Source organism: Cloeon dipterum, chromosome 2 (genome assembly GCF_949628265.1).
Source record: "Cloeon dipterum chromosome 2, ieCloDipt1.1, whole genome shotgun sequence".
NCBI lineage: Eukaryota > Metazoa > Arthropoda > Insecta > Ephemeroptera > Baetidae > Cloeon > Cloeon dipterum.
The window spans coordinates 5,321,270-5,336,045 of NC_088787.1; the positions used below are offsets into that span (position 1 = coordinate 5,321,270).

The following is a 14,776-nucleotide window of genomic DNA, read 5'->3' on the forward strand; positions in this document are numbered from 1 at the left end:
GGTTCTCATCAAACTTACCTGATTTCTCTTCTTATTCGTTACATTATGGCCGAGTAATACCACCAATTGCACGTGAAAGAGAGAAAGAGACTGCGTTGTTCCTCGGCCCTGCCAGAGCTGGTTCTTTTGTAAACTAAATTTTAATTAAAACTTCAGATATAACCAAATGAGGTCGAAAAAAACGTATACCAGAGGCAGCTGTGTCTAATTTGAATTCAACTTTAACAGATATTTAAAAAAAAGTAAAAAACGAAATTTTAATATTTTATATTTGATTATTTTTTAGGAAACAAAGTGTGAGCCAGCCATCAATTTGTTAAACGCACAAAAAAATGAATTTAAAGCAGTCTTCAAAGAGAAAGCTTGCGACACGGTCAGTAATTTTTCCTTCAAGTCCTATTTTTCTTCATTCTTGAACAATATTACCTTAATAACCTACCCAGAGCAGTTGGAAAAACAGAATAGTGGATTCTCACCAGCATTAAAGACGGATGGAGACCAGGCCACGACGAAAGGTCACGGATTTGACCTCTTTCTCTTCTCGAAAATGTGTGATAAGCACGAAGTTGGGTCGGCTAAAATAATTTCGTGTTTGTGGGTTTCATATTAAAAGCCAAGCAATTTTTTTTAGAAAAGCCATACAAAAAATATATTGTGATAAGAGAATATTATGCTGTCTATCTACATTTTTCTAATGAATAACTATTTGATCCCGTTTGCCAAGATTTCTTTTGGTTCAAAAGCCCACATTTAATTTCGGAATGAAATTTCCGGCGTGTTTTCTACGATCCAGTCCATGTAACTTGCGACGTCAGCGAACAAAGTATATTCATTCGAGTGACACAACGTAGTATTTTTGCCCTCAAACTCCACTATTTTCGATATTCCAAAGCTGACAATACCCCTGATGAACCAACGGCCGTCTTTTTCCACGGAAAGGCTGCCTCCGCTGTCCCCGTTGCAGGTGGTCGTTCCTGAATTAATGAATAAAATTGAAAAATCAGTGATGGCTAATTGAGGGGTGTGCTAACCGTTCGTGTACCCGGCGCAAAAATTGTCCCCTGGCCGCAAATATTTTCCAAAAAAATTCCTTTTCGACAAGTAGCACTCTTTGTGATCTCTAATCGGCAGTCGAGCCTCTTGCAGTTCATCTGTGCGCGTGTGGTCGTCGACAAGCCCGAACCCAACCGCCTTCAGTAGAAAATAAACAAATAATAAATCTATTTTTTGGATTATTCTTCTAAATCTTATACCGTAGCTTCAATTCCAGCCACGCGAGTCAAGTTAGAATCCTCGTTCCACAAGCAAATCGGTCGGACGTTGTCGGTTAGATTAATTTTTTCATTCAAAATGATGAGTCCGACGTCGCTGTTGGTTTCCGTGTCATTATATTTCGGATGCACGATCAGACTGCTGGGCTAAAATGTTTTCAAAATTATGATTGATGGGAATAATTTTCGTGGAAGGTGAAACCTTTCTTGTCTGAACACCAGGAGCTGTACTTTGTCTTGCTTCATTCATCCCAACAGCAACTCTGAAGTCCTTTGCCTCTGATCCATAAAGACAATATGCAGCTAAAGATAATTTTTTTAAAAGGAAAAGTCATGAAATGCATCTGCATAATTTTTACTCTGCTTCATTCCCTACCGGTCAAAACTACTGTCGGCGAAATCAGTGTCCCGCCACAGGTTTTTCCAGTCACCTCATTCTCAATGAAAGCATGCCAAGGATGGTCAACTGTCTGAGCTTTTTTTCCACCTAAAATATGTAAAGTCTCCTCGTCATTTCCTCGTTTCCTTCTTGTTGACGTCGGTTTTTTTCCACAGTTCGGGAAACTGAGGTTGTCTTTGGCGGTGAATCCTTTTTTTAAGATAAATAAAATTGCTGTGAGATTTTTTATTTGTGTGAAATTACCTTTCGGTTGTTTTGTCTGCGGGATCGGGCGTAGAACATATACATCTTTTGCGTACTTTGCGATCTCGTCCATGTATGCCAATATATCCAAATGTACAGGTCGTTCCAAACCATAATATCTAATACCTCTCAAGAAATAGCGGCCTTTGTAGAAATCGGTAAGATATTGAAAGACTGTTTGGCATATAATGACCACCATTGAAATTGATTTAGATGTATTTTACTTAGCACAAATCTTACAATATCTGGCATACTCGACACACAGGACATTCTGGATGGGAATTTTCTCAGTTTTCAAATGTTCCAATTCAGTCCTGTTTAGAACCCTGCTACAGTTGCTGTGAACTATCAAATTTCTTGTTATTATTATTGCTTGTTTATTCTCACCAAATTAAATTTGAAAAATACGAAGCATCAAGTCAATGGATTATTAAAGTCACTTCGGACAATTAACTAGCTTGCGCAGCGCAAAATCGAGCAAAATTTGATCGGCTCAGAAAATTGAGAAATAACCTGTTTAACGCTTCATGCAGATACATTTTTTAACTTTGTTTTACTATAAGAATACCTACTAAATTTTTTGGCCATTAATTTCAAATTAAAATGGTGTCACAAACAGGTTTCTAATAATACATCTATAACGTATCTAACAGACTTACTTTCTTTGGATGGAGCACCCTGGAAAATAAGAATAATAGTTAGTCGAAGAAACTGCTGAAAGTAATAGTTTGAAAATACGAACGTTCCCTGAACTCCATTGAAAGTGGTGTGATTCTGTTTGAAGCTGCGTGTCCATTTTAACGTTGTCACGGTTAAACAAACAAATGGGAGCTACGAACTCACTCGGTATTTTCTCAGTTACATAAATGTAGAATGCTGCAGAAACTCTCGGATTTATGGGAATTTCAATTACATCCAGTACCTTTTATCAAAAAGACATTAAAGGTGAACGCAACGATTTTGCTGAAAATGATAAAATAATTACTTTGAATTTATTTCTGCTGCATTCCCCTTCTGTACGCCCATAACATTTTGCCGAACTTGCATATAGACCATTTATGTATCGATCATACACTTTGCAATTTCCTATGGACAATAAAATTTATTGTTGGTAATATTCTTCGGAGAGATATTCATGTACCCAATAAAGATCTTTGAGAAAGAGCTATTATTGCTCCACCGCAAAAAAACCACCTTGCTGAGGGATCATCTTGTGCCAAAGTGAAGGTCCATTTCCGCCAATTTGTTCCGTTTCCACAGTTCTGGCTGCTCAAGTTTTCTCCATCGTCAAAATCTGTAAGGGAATATGTGAATTCAAGATTTCAAAGCCACGTTTAGAACTATTAAAACCGAGTGGATGTTAATTAATTAATGGGTTTATTTTTGTTAATATATATTTACCCATTTGTTGAATTTTCCCTTTTTTAAAATTCCCGTGGGCTATACTATGAGCTCTTATCCCATAGGTCTCAACAACACCGCCGAGCGGATAACATTTGCCCCGAGTACAGCCACAAAGGAGCTCTGGCCCAATTAGGCCATCTTTTCGCTTCCCCGCACCTAGGTCTTTAATTGAAACGCCAGACATTTGTCCCTAAAGCCGCTGGAAAAGTGCAAAAACCAGCAAGTGGCAAGTCTGAGCAGTCCGTTAAGCTATTTGAGCATTTCGAGTCACTAAATCAAAACCTTTAGCCATCTCAGACATTAGAGGGGGAAAGTATATTAGATCCCCGAAATGCTCAAACATCTCACAATGCTTTCAGGGTCGTTGGACTATTATCGAAAATTCACCGGGGCATTCTTAATTTTGGCGGCCCACATAACCATAGCGGCAAACCCCCTCCCCTCCCAGGGTTCACAAAAACCTAACACCCACATTTTCCCGAAAAATGCGTTTTTTTTCTGCAACATTGCAATATCTAGTGGGGTTTTCTCAGGTTCGCAGAGCACGCACTTTTTCCGGGAAAACCAACAGCACCGCAAAAAACTTTTATTAGTGCTTTTCCGCAACTTTTTGCGCGTTTTTTCGAAATTTGAATATTTGTTGTGGGTATTAAAGTTTGTAGAGTAGATGCGTATCTTTTCCATTTAGTATATAAAAAGGAATTACATAAATTAGTAATTATTATTAATAAATAAATTAAAAATATGTAAAAAAGGGAAGGTTCAAATAACTATCATTAAAAAAACTAGAATGTACATTTGAATGTGATTTTGAAATTGTGAAAATATGGTGAAAGCTGTTCCATAAAAAGTATCTTCATTTATTTTATTTATTTCCTTCTTTCTTTCTTTTGTAGATATTCCTCTTCAAAACTCGAAAAAACGGAATTTTTCACAATTTAGTTACTTTTCTAACTACAAATCTCTTGTTTTAACCATCAGAATTGTAAAAAATATACACCGTTGGACTCGTCTCGACCTCCCTATACCAGTAGAAGGGTTTATAGGGGTACGTAAGATTACCCTCCACCACCAATAAGTTACTTTACTTCAGCCCTCTTGAAAAAAGTAAAATATTTTATTTGCTTTGGATTTTTGCATTAATTTTGCACTTAATTTAAAAAATATTTTTGGTTCAGTTTTGAAAGAAGGGTTGGGGTGGAAATTTGGAAATAGTTTTTGATAATTAAAATTTTAACTCCAGCAGTAGCATGCTACAATATTTTGTAGCAATGGGGTTTAAAGGGGAGAAATCACCCCTAAATGCTTTTGCTGGTTAGTGGAGGTCTAGACGAGTCTAACGGTGGGTAGTTTTTCAATTCTGATGGTTAGCACCCGAGATTTTGGAGTTTGAAATGTTGGCAAAACACAAAATCACTATAATTTCTTGGCTTTTTCGAATTTTGCACACTCGAAATCTCCGGTTCTAACCATTAAAATTGCAAATATTACACACCGTTAGAATCCCCTGAACAGCTATAGGTTTTAGGGGTGCTTACCCTCTACCCCTAAGTGGCTACACTTCAAATAAAACCTCGAAAATGAAAATATTTTTAACTCAAAATATGTTTATTAATTTGTATATTTCTTTTTTTGTCGGTTTTGGTTTGAAAATAATGGAGATGTGCTGGTAATTAAGGAGGAGTTTTGGGTAATTTAAACCATGTTTAATCCCAAAGGAAGCATATTAAATTATTATTTTTCAAAACAAGTGGCTAACGCCCCTTGGCGCTTCGCGGACCGCCGTCCGGGCCTCCGGCCCTCCCGGCTCTGCGCCGGTGCTGCGCCCGCCTCGCGCCCTGCGGGCGACTGACCCACCACGCGTTGCTGCCTGAGGCCAGGTGGTGCCACCTGGTGATAGTGTCAGAGGTCGTACGGACCTTGAAATTTGTTCCGATTACCGTCGCGAGTGGTCGGAATTGCGGAAAAAGCATGAGAAACCGCCTCTGGAACGGAGGTTAGGTAGGGTTTCCTGAAAAAGGTCGTCAGGGTATGCAAGCCTGTTCCGAAACCTATCCAACGAGTGGTCGTGGTCGACGATCGGACGAGCAGTTGAATCTTTGCAAAATGAAAACCAACTTTGTGTCTTTCAATTTGTATCCAAAAGGCAAAAGCAGCGTATGAATAAATCATTTTTAAATTTAATTTGACTATGGGGGATTAAAAGTGCGGCAGTAGAATCGTGCGCCACGGCACAAAACACCGCAAAAACCCTCGCCCCCGCACGCTGCTACGTAAAATCGTCAAAATCCAAAGAGTGCGCCGCCGAACCGCCACCAAAACCCGCGCCGCCGTTCTCGCGCTTCGCCAAATCGTAGGCAGCAAAATTGTGCGCCGCCGCTCCGCTCGCCGCCGCACACCGCTTCGCAAAATCGTGTGTAGGAAGCATTAAACAATGACCTTACAATAAAATCACGAAAGAAACTAACAAATTCTCCACCTTGTTCTCCACAGTTGACAAAATGACTAATTCAGCGCTTATACATATGACCAAAGGTTTGTTAAAGTATCCGAAAAGAACCGAGTAAACCGGCACAACCACGTATAAGCAGCCTTCAGGTACGTCGACCTTAGGAAGGTCGGCGGCGGGCGAGGGTCGAAAATCAACCCATCGTACCGCCAACCGTGCCGGAAAGTGCAAAAAAAGCATAAAAAACAGTCTCTAAGGCGATCTCTGGTCGCGGTACCCTGTAAATAATGGTCGTCAGGGTAATGCCCTTGAAAGCCGAAGCAAATATTTATCCGATGAGGGGTCGTGGTGGAGGGTAGCACGAGCGGTCGAAATTTGCGGAAAATTAAACCATTCTTGGCTGGTGAGCTTTCTCGACGACCATAGCCTGAAAACTCTAAAAACCCGAATTTTAATTTTTGTATGGGCTCGAAAAATCTGAGAATCAGTAGAAAGACCGGAGTTGGTCACCAGCGTAACGCCAAAACGTTGGATAAATAATCGGGGCCTTCGTTTGGAAAAATCGCCAATTTTCGATTTCCCATGTATTTCTTAAGGTTGAAGTTGAAAAATCGCGTTTTTCCATGTTCAAAGTTATAGAGTTTTTTTTACATTTGGTTTGATTGAGCATTACTTGGTCACAAACGATAGCCACATACATAGCGCCAAATCGGCAGTGTACATAATTTTTATTTATTTTGTTCCGTTCGCGAGATTCGGCGGCCGAAAGTTGCAAGTTGTCGAAAAAGCCGCGATTTTCCTTCACCACCCAGGCCAAACCTGGGAGAACGATTTCGGAAAATTTCTCAAAATGATCGTCATCCGATATCTAGCCAAAATGGCCAGGTGGCATGTCCGACTAAAATCTGCCTAGTTGCCAAAAAAATTTGAAAATCTCGATTCTTTTGGAAAATTTTGCCGACAAAAATGGCGCCGCGTCTCGAAAAATGGTCAAATTTTGAAAAACTAAAAACGAGCAGACCGGGACCGTCGAGGCGCATCGTTTGGTGTAGCAAAAACCGCCCGCGGACCAACTGTCCCCGGCCAGGCCCAGAAAACCAAAATTTTAAAATGTCACTAACCGCGTTATTTAAACTTTAAAAATTCATAGCTCCAGCCCTGGTCATCCTACAGTAAAAAACCGGTGTTCACCGAACTTGCCGCAAAATTCTGCGTAGGATTCGCCCCTTCGCCCCTTCGCCACCCCAACCCCCGAAAAATCGACGCAAAAAGTGCAAGTTTTTTTCTAATTTTTTTTTACAAATCCTACCAACATAAAGGAGGTTATGGCCTTCGACCACTTGCTTTCGCACCCCCGCACGTCGATTAGCCGGGTTTGACCCCTATCAGCGCGGATTTGCTGATTTTTTTAACCCGCGAGCATAGGGAGGCGGTTTACTTGCCAGGCCCCTGCGGGGCCCCTATGGTCCCGCGGGCAAAACCCTCTTGGCTCCGGGGGTTTCTCTTGGTGCTGAAAAAAACGGGCTCGGCGCCTCCGGCACCCCTTGCAAAAAGGTCCACGCCTGCCATATTATTAATAGACTAGGGAAAAATTGTAATGAATTGTTAGATTGGGTTGAAGGGGGACGAGGGTAATCACCCCTAATTACTTTAGCTGGTTAGAGAAAGTTAAGATGAGTCTTATGGTGGATAGTTTTTGCAATTCCGAGAGTTAGAAGTGCAAACAACCCGAAAAATTGAAAATGTTATTTTTTCTAAACTTTGGAAAAGGAATTTTTCAAAAGTAAAAATGACTGCACTCTGAAATTTTCAACCTGGGTGATTGTGAACCCTGGCCGCGGGGCGTTCAACCGAGACGTGTGCCATTTCTAGGAACTGAGTTAATCGAGTGTCGGACGGCCGGTCCCGCGGCCGGTTTGGTGGCCGTTCCGCCGGCCACCGGGGTATTGCCCGCGGTGCGCCCATGGACTATCCTGGCCTATGATTGCTTTGACACTACTGAGAATATGCCTTAATAATGCGAGAAACGTGGTTTTATCCATCAAATCGTGTTTCGGTAAAATTTGTTTGAAAATTTTCAATTAACCTCTGTTATACAATCACTTGTAACTGACAGAGGAAAGAGGGCAAAAAATTTGAGAAAAAATGCTTACACGGAGCTGGAAAGTAGGCGTCGGTCTCATTGTCAGACGTATGTGCGGCGCAAAGCGCGAGGCTGAGGAGGACGAGAAGTCCAAGCCTCATCGTGATTTCTTCTCTGCACGCGCGATGGACCAGGGCTGCTGCTGCGACCGTCGCGCACGGCTCTCCCAGTCAGATTAAATCGTCAAGCGTCTGCACTAAAAACGATACTTTCGGCCATTTGACCTCCAGTTGGCGCCTGACCTCTATAAAATGCGTCATTGCGTTATCACCACAAATTGTGAAACATGTTGCCCAAAATATTTTATTACAACACTTTCTTTTCTTTGCTAATTTTTTTATTTTATTTAGATCTTTTGGCACAATTTTAAGTAATTAATTTTAATGAAACGCTTCGTAACGGAACAGCATTCATATTTATGCACATTTTTGTTACAAGAAGTAAGGAATTAAATAAAAAAAAACCCTTTTAGAGGCCTGATTTAGCAAACCTCCCCATTTCAAAATAATTTTTTAAAGTTTTTGATGCGGTGAAGTAAGGGTCCAGTTTCGATTATCTGCCGCTGTTTGGTGGAGGGCGCAAGGGCCAAGTTCAATAATATCAAGCCATCTATACTCGCATCAGAGTCCATTGATCGTGACCTTGTTTTCATCTCGAGTGCACGTGATCCTCATTGCCAGTAGGAGCTCCTGTTTTAACACATACTCAGTAAATACTAGCTTTTAGAATTGATTTTACATTTTAATTCTTAAAATAACAAGCGCTTCAGCAGCCCAATGGGCCCTCGGGCTCCCCGCGCCCTCCGACCGCTGAGAAAATCGCGCCGCGTGCGCTTTTGCTTCGTTTTTTTTGCCATTGGGCGTTAATCATATTTGAAAAAACCAAAAATATGCCGAGCGGATGTTGATGATCTGGAAAAAATTGGCGAAGTGTGCAAATGGTCGGCGGCGTAGGTAAAACCGCGAAAAGATGCCCTGGAACCGATCTCATATATATATATATATATATATATATATTAGTATCTATTTTATTAGTCTTGATTTTTTGTAATTAGGAAATTAAATAATAGCAATAAATACAAACAGAGAAAACGCATTCACGCCCTGAATAAGAGGCAAATTTGCTGCAATCTCTTTGTGGTTGCAACGGATATTAATTTTTTAATTATTTCCTCCAGCCCGTAGCTGCTGTCAAACAAAAATGAAATGCCGAGAGCGGGCAACCGGCGCTGCTCCAGCGTCCAGCAGGTTGCATACTTTTGCTCTTCAAACGTAAAACCGGCCATCTATGGCAATATTTCGAAGCTCCAGCGAAAATTATCACTGCATCAGCGTGATTCGTGCTGATTTGGCATATAAAATTTAATCGGGCGCATAGAAACATATTTGACCGTCTTAAATTTCCAACCCTTTAGCACAACTATTGATATTTTTGTGATAAAATTTTAATTAGCATTTCCAACAAGCTGAAAATGCCGCTGATGGACTGCTTTGAGAGAGGCCACAACGACGCCCGAAACTTGTTGGAGGAATAAAGTTTTTTGTGCAAAACAACAACGAAAATAATTCCTACCACAATATCTAACTCTCTTAATTAATATTTAGTCACACTCTCCTGTAGCGTCACGGTGGAATCGCTGCTAAATAAAATAGTGCTAATTTTTATTTGAAAGAGTGCTCCAGTTTGGTTATCAATCAGAAGGCGGCTTTGCCAGCAAGACTTAGCGCTCGGCAGAAAGCGAAAAAGAGCAGAGCAACCGCGTCATCCGCCTGCTTTTTATTTACGCGGCGGCCGAGAAGCGGCAAGCTGAACTCTGCGAGCTATTTTTAAGTGAAATTTATGAAATTTCAGAGCAGAAATATTTCTAATTAAATTTAAATAAATAAATTAGTTTATTAAAAAGCTGAAGAGGCATAACTAAGTATAGGAATTATCGAATTTCGACACTTGATAGAGACGCCTTTGAGGATTCGCGTCGGTTAAAATGTATTATTTAAATTGGAAAAAGAGGAGGCGATATTGGTTCAGGTTGCCCTTTGGTCGTCAGTCTCGGCGTGGAGAGGATGAAGAGACCGAGATTTTGTCCGCCACGGCACCATATGCAGTGTGATGACTTATTGACCCTGTTTTCATTTGCGCAAAAAGCTCTTTTGGTACTCTAGTCGCTGACTGATCACGTTCTCATCAAACTTACCTTTTATTTCTCTATTAATTTTTTACATAACAAAAAGAGTAATACCACCAATTTCTCTAAAGTGAGAGAGACTGCGTTGTTCCTCAGCCCTGCCAGAGCTGGTTCTTTTGTTAAATTAAATTTTTGATAACAATTTCAGATGTAAACCAAATGAGGCCGAAAAAACGTTTACCTCAGGCAGATGCATCTAATTTAAAATCAACCTTTGCTGATATTTAAAAAATTATTATACTCAAGAGTAAAAATAGCAGTCAATTTATGTAATTGCTTAAGAACAAAATTTTGATAAAAAATAAAGTTAAAATTATGAATGATTTATACATTATTGTATTGTTTAGAAAACAAAGGGTGAGCGTGTCATCAAGTTGGTTTTAACGCACAAAATAAATAAAAAGAAAATTAAAGCAGTCTTCTAAAAGCAAATTTAAAACACGTGGTCAATAATTTTTCCTTTATTTCCTATTTTTCTTCATTAAACTAAATATTACCTTCATTACTTACCCCTGAGTAGTTGCAAAAAAGAATAGTGCATTCTCGCCAGCGTTAAAGACGGGAGACCTGGCCAAGGACGAATGCTCACGGATTTGACCTCTTTTCTCTTCTCTCAAATGTGTGCGAAAAGCCTAAAATAATTTCATCTTTGTGGGTTTAATATTAAAAGCCGAGCAATCGAAACTTTTAAACAGTTTATTTAGAAAAATTAACCCATAGAAAATATATTTTGATACGAGAGATTATGCTATCTATCTACATTTTTCTATTGATCCCGTTTGCAAAATCTTCTTTTTGTTTCAAAGCACACATTTAATTTCGGAATGAAATTTCCGGCGTATTTTCCACGATCCAGTCCATGTAACTTGCGACGTCAGCAAACAAAGAATAGTGATTTGGGTGACACAACGATGTTTCTTCGCCCTTAAAATTCACTTTTTTCGCTATTCCAAAGCTGACAATGCCCCTGATGAACCAACGATCTTTTTTCATGGAAAGGCTGCCTCCGCTGTCCCCGTTGCAGGTGGTCGTTCCTGAATTCATTAATAAAATTGAGGAAATGAATAATGGATAAATGATGGGTGTGCTAACCGTTCGTGTATCCGGCGCAAAAATTGTCCCCAGGCCGCAAATATTTTCCAAAAAATTTCCTTTTCGACAAGTAGCACTCTTTGTGAGCTCTAATCGGAAGTCGAGCCTCTTGCAGTTCATTTGTGCTCGTGAAGTTGTCGACAAGCCCGAATCCAACCGCCTTTAGCAGAAAATAAACCAAAATTAAATTTCAATATTAAATTTCTGTATATCCAATACCATAGCTTCAATTCCAGCCACTCGAGTCAAGTTGGAGTCACCGTTCCACAAGCAAATCGGTCGGACGTAGTTGGATATTTTAATTTTTTGCTTCAAAATCATGAGTCCGACGTCACTTTTGAGCTCCTTGGGGTCATATTTCGGGTGCGTGATCAGTCTGCTAACCTAAATGTTTTCAAAATTATTATGGATGAGAAGAATTTACGAGAAAGGTAGAAACCAATTTTGACTGAACACCAAGAGCTGTACTTTGTCTTGTATCATACATCCCGACAGTAACTATGAATTCCTCCGCTTCTGATCCATAAATGCAATGTGCAGCTGAAATGAATTTTTTAAATCGAATTGTCATGAAATTCATTGTTTCTTTGCTATACCAGTCAAAATCACGGTCGGCGAAATCAACGTGCCGCCACAGGTTGCTCCAGTCAACACATTCTCAATGTAAGCATGCCAAAGATTTTTCTGAGCTCTTTCTCCGCCAACAATACGTAAAGTCGGTTTCCATCCACAGTTTGGAAAACTGAGGTTGCCTGGACTGGTGAATCCTTTTTTTAAAGATAAATAAAATTGCTTTGCGAGCTTATTTGTGTGAAATTAAAAGTACCTCTTGGTTGTTTTGTCTGCGGGATCGGGCGTAGAACAGAAACATCTTTTGCGTGCCGTGCGATTTCGTCCATGTATGCCAATATATCCAAATATACAGGTATTCGTTTCAAACCATAATATCTAATACCTCTCAAGAAATAGCGGCCTTCGTAGAAATTGATGAGATATTGAAAATCTGTGTGGCATTAAATGACCATCATTGATATTGAATTTGTATAAATCTTACAATTAGTGCCATTCTCGACACACAGGATATTCTGGATGGGAATTTCATTAGTTTTCAAGTGTTCCAATTCAGTCCTGTTTAGAACTCTGCTACAGTTGCTTAGGACCGCCACATTTGCTGTAAAATTTTAAAAATACGAAGAAAAATCATGTCAATGGGTGTGAAAAAATACATATGCACTTATGCGTCATTATAAAAATATCTCACTAAGAGAAAATATTTAATTTCTGAGTATTAAAACCGTAAAATTTAGCTCAAGCAGCCTGTTGCATCGTTCATTATTAAAAATTGATTTAATTTCCAATTATATTCTTAATGAAATATGTTAAATAAGAGACTGCACTCGTGCCTATAACTAAATGCATTCCTTAAAATCAATTTGGCTTCATCAATTGTATCGAATCGGTTGTAGTATTCATAAACAGGAAACCTCTCTCTCTATATGGGGCGGATCACGGCACCGTTTTTTAGCTCGACCTTGAAACACTGTACAATGCTTGCCTTATGCCCAGCGTTGCCATTTTTTCTCAAGGTTGCGTCGCCGTGATCCGCCCCTATGTGCGTATTTTCGACTCTCTATACTGCAAATTTCGTATTCCGCAAAGTTATCGATACTAACGTTTTAGGAGAATATCTTCATTAATAGTGGATGTCAAAAATATATGGACAGTTAAAACGATCAAATTATATTTATATTAGTTCCGATATTGAGGAATAAAAACTTATAAACTAGATGCAGAAATATGTTTAAAACTTTGTTTACTGTTAAATTTTATGGCCATTGATTTTAAATTAAAATGGTGTCACAAATAGTTTTCTAATAATATAATGTAACGAATCTTGTAGACTTACTTTGTTCAAATGGAAGAGCCTACATAAAATAAGATTAATAATTATGTCTAAGAAACTGTTAAAAGTATATTGAAAATACGAACGTTAGAAACTGATGACCATTGAAAGTAGGGTGATTTTCCCTGAAGTTGCGTGTCCATTGCGTTGTCGCGGTTAAACAAACAAATGGGAGCTACGACCTCACTCGGCATTTTCTCAGTTACATAAATCATGAATGTTTCAGAAGCTGTCGGATATTTGCCAATTTCAATCATATCCAGTACCTTTAATAATTGAAAATTACATGTATCAACAAGGTGTAAATGTAAAAGGGTTTTTTGAAAATGGAAAAATTAATTACTTTGGCAGAACTTCTGATACATTTCACTTCTGTTAGGCGCTTGGAACAATTTTTAGGAAATATCCGTACATCGCTAGCATTTTCAGGTGAAAGGTGGCAACGCTCACCTAGACAATAAAGCTTTTTGTTTGATGTTCTTAATAGTAAAGATGTTCACGTTACCCATTCCAAGTGCAGATCTTTGAGAAATAGCTATTAATTGTTCGTTGCAAGTAAATGCATCATATTTATATGAAATAAAAACGTTCGTCCATTGGTCCAATGTTGTTTCGTTTCCACAGTTCTGGCTACTCAAGTTTTCTCCTTCGTCAAAATCTGTACGGGGGAAAATGTTAAGTTCAAGATGTAGGACTATATTAAAGCTGAGTGGTCTTTAATTAATTAATGGGATTATTCTTGTTAATGTTAATTCCCATTTAGTGAAATTTCCTTTTTTTTTAAATTTATGAGTGGATAACATGGAGCCCGCAGAGGAGTTTTGGCCCAATGTGGCCATGTTTTCGCCTCCCCGCACCGAGGTCTTTAATCGAAACCCCAGACATTTGTCCATAAAACCGCTGGAAAGGTGCGAAAACCAACAAGTATATATTATGGCGATTGCTCCCAGCCCGTTAAGCTATTTGAGCAATTCGAGTTACTATATAAAAACCTTTAGCCATCTGCTGACATTAGGGAGTAGATATTTGATCCCCGAACTGCTCAAATATCTCCCATTATTGCTTTGAAACTATATATAGATGAGAATGCCTTAACAATGCGATAGCCATATATTATGGTTTCATCCAAAAAATTGTGTTTAGGTAAAATACGTTTGAAAATTGTCAACTAACCAACTGAAAGAGGGCAAAAAATTTGAGAAAAAATGCTTACACGGAGCTGGAAAGTAGGCGTTGCTCTCATTGTCAGACGTTTGTGCGGCGCAAAGCGCGAGGCCGAGGAGGACGAGAAGTCCAAGCCTCATCGTGATTTCTTCTCTGCACGCGCGATGGACCAGGGCTGCTGCTGCGACCGTCGCGCACAGCACTCCCAGTCAGATTAAATTATTATCAAGTGTCGGCAGTAAAAACGATACTTTTGGTCCATTTGCCCCCCAGTTGGCGACTGATCTCTATGAAGTGCGTCATTCCGTTATCGCTCCAAATTGCCACACTCTTTCTTTTTTGCTAACTCTAATTATTTTTATTTAACTGTGTTCATTAGTAATTAATTTTAATTTAATGCTCCCTTTTGGTTATGTTATGTACTTAATTAAGGAATAAAATACGTCTTTTAAAGCCCTACTAATTTAGCAAACCTCCCCCTTTATTTAAAATAATTTTTTTACGTTTTTTGATGGGTTTACG

At 39.2% G+C, this 14,776-nt stretch overlaps 2 protein-coding genes across 3 annotated transcripts; both read right to left on the minus strand.

The window, feature by feature from the left end:
* Positions 1-605: 605 nt before the first annotated feature.
* Positions 606-8,071, minus strand: LOC135937041 (CLIP domain-containing serine protease B10-like). 2 transcript variants are annotated; one of them, XM_065480107.1, is made up of 13 exons: positions 7,921-8,071; positions 3,056-3,208; positions 2,900-3,000; positions 2,657-2,836; positions 2,574-2,592; positions 2,155-2,259; positions 1,915-2,088; positions 1,821-1,860; positions 1,648-1,757; positions 1,474-1,574; positions 1,254-1,418; positions 1,032-1,191; positions 606-974 (listed from the first exon to the last, which is right to left on the minus strand). In XM_065480107.1, the coding sequence occupies exons 1-13, from the start codon at positions 8,009-8,011 to the stop codon at positions 751-753; spliced, it is 1,623 nt and encodes a 540-aa protein (XP_065336179.1). In that variant the 5' UTR covers positions 8,012-8,071; the 3' UTR covers positions 606-750. The 2 variants fall into 2 exon arrangements, with proteins under 2 accessions (XP_065336179.1, XP_065336178.1); XM_065480106.1 differs by having other exon boundaries at positions 1,648-1,860.
* A 2,702-nt stretch (positions 8,072-10,773) lies between these two features.
* LOC135937042 (uncharacterized) lies at positions 10,774-14,448 on the minus strand. Its single transcript, XM_065480108.1, has 12 exons — positions 14,304-14,448; positions 13,596-13,748; positions 13,434-13,540; positions 13,177-13,356; positions 13,094-13,112; positions 12,242-12,358; positions 12,014-12,190; positions 11,784-11,954; positions 11,627-11,727; positions 11,407-11,571; positions 11,188-11,347; positions 10,774-11,129 (listed from the first exon to the last, which is right to left on the minus strand). Exons 1-12 carry the CDS (start codon positions 14,392-14,394, stop codon positions 10,909-10,911), a joined length of 1,662 nt encoding a protein of 553 aa, XP_065336180.1. The 5' UTR covers positions 14,395-14,448; the 3' UTR covers positions 10,774-10,908.
* Positions 14,449-14,776: the final 328 nt, after the last annotated feature.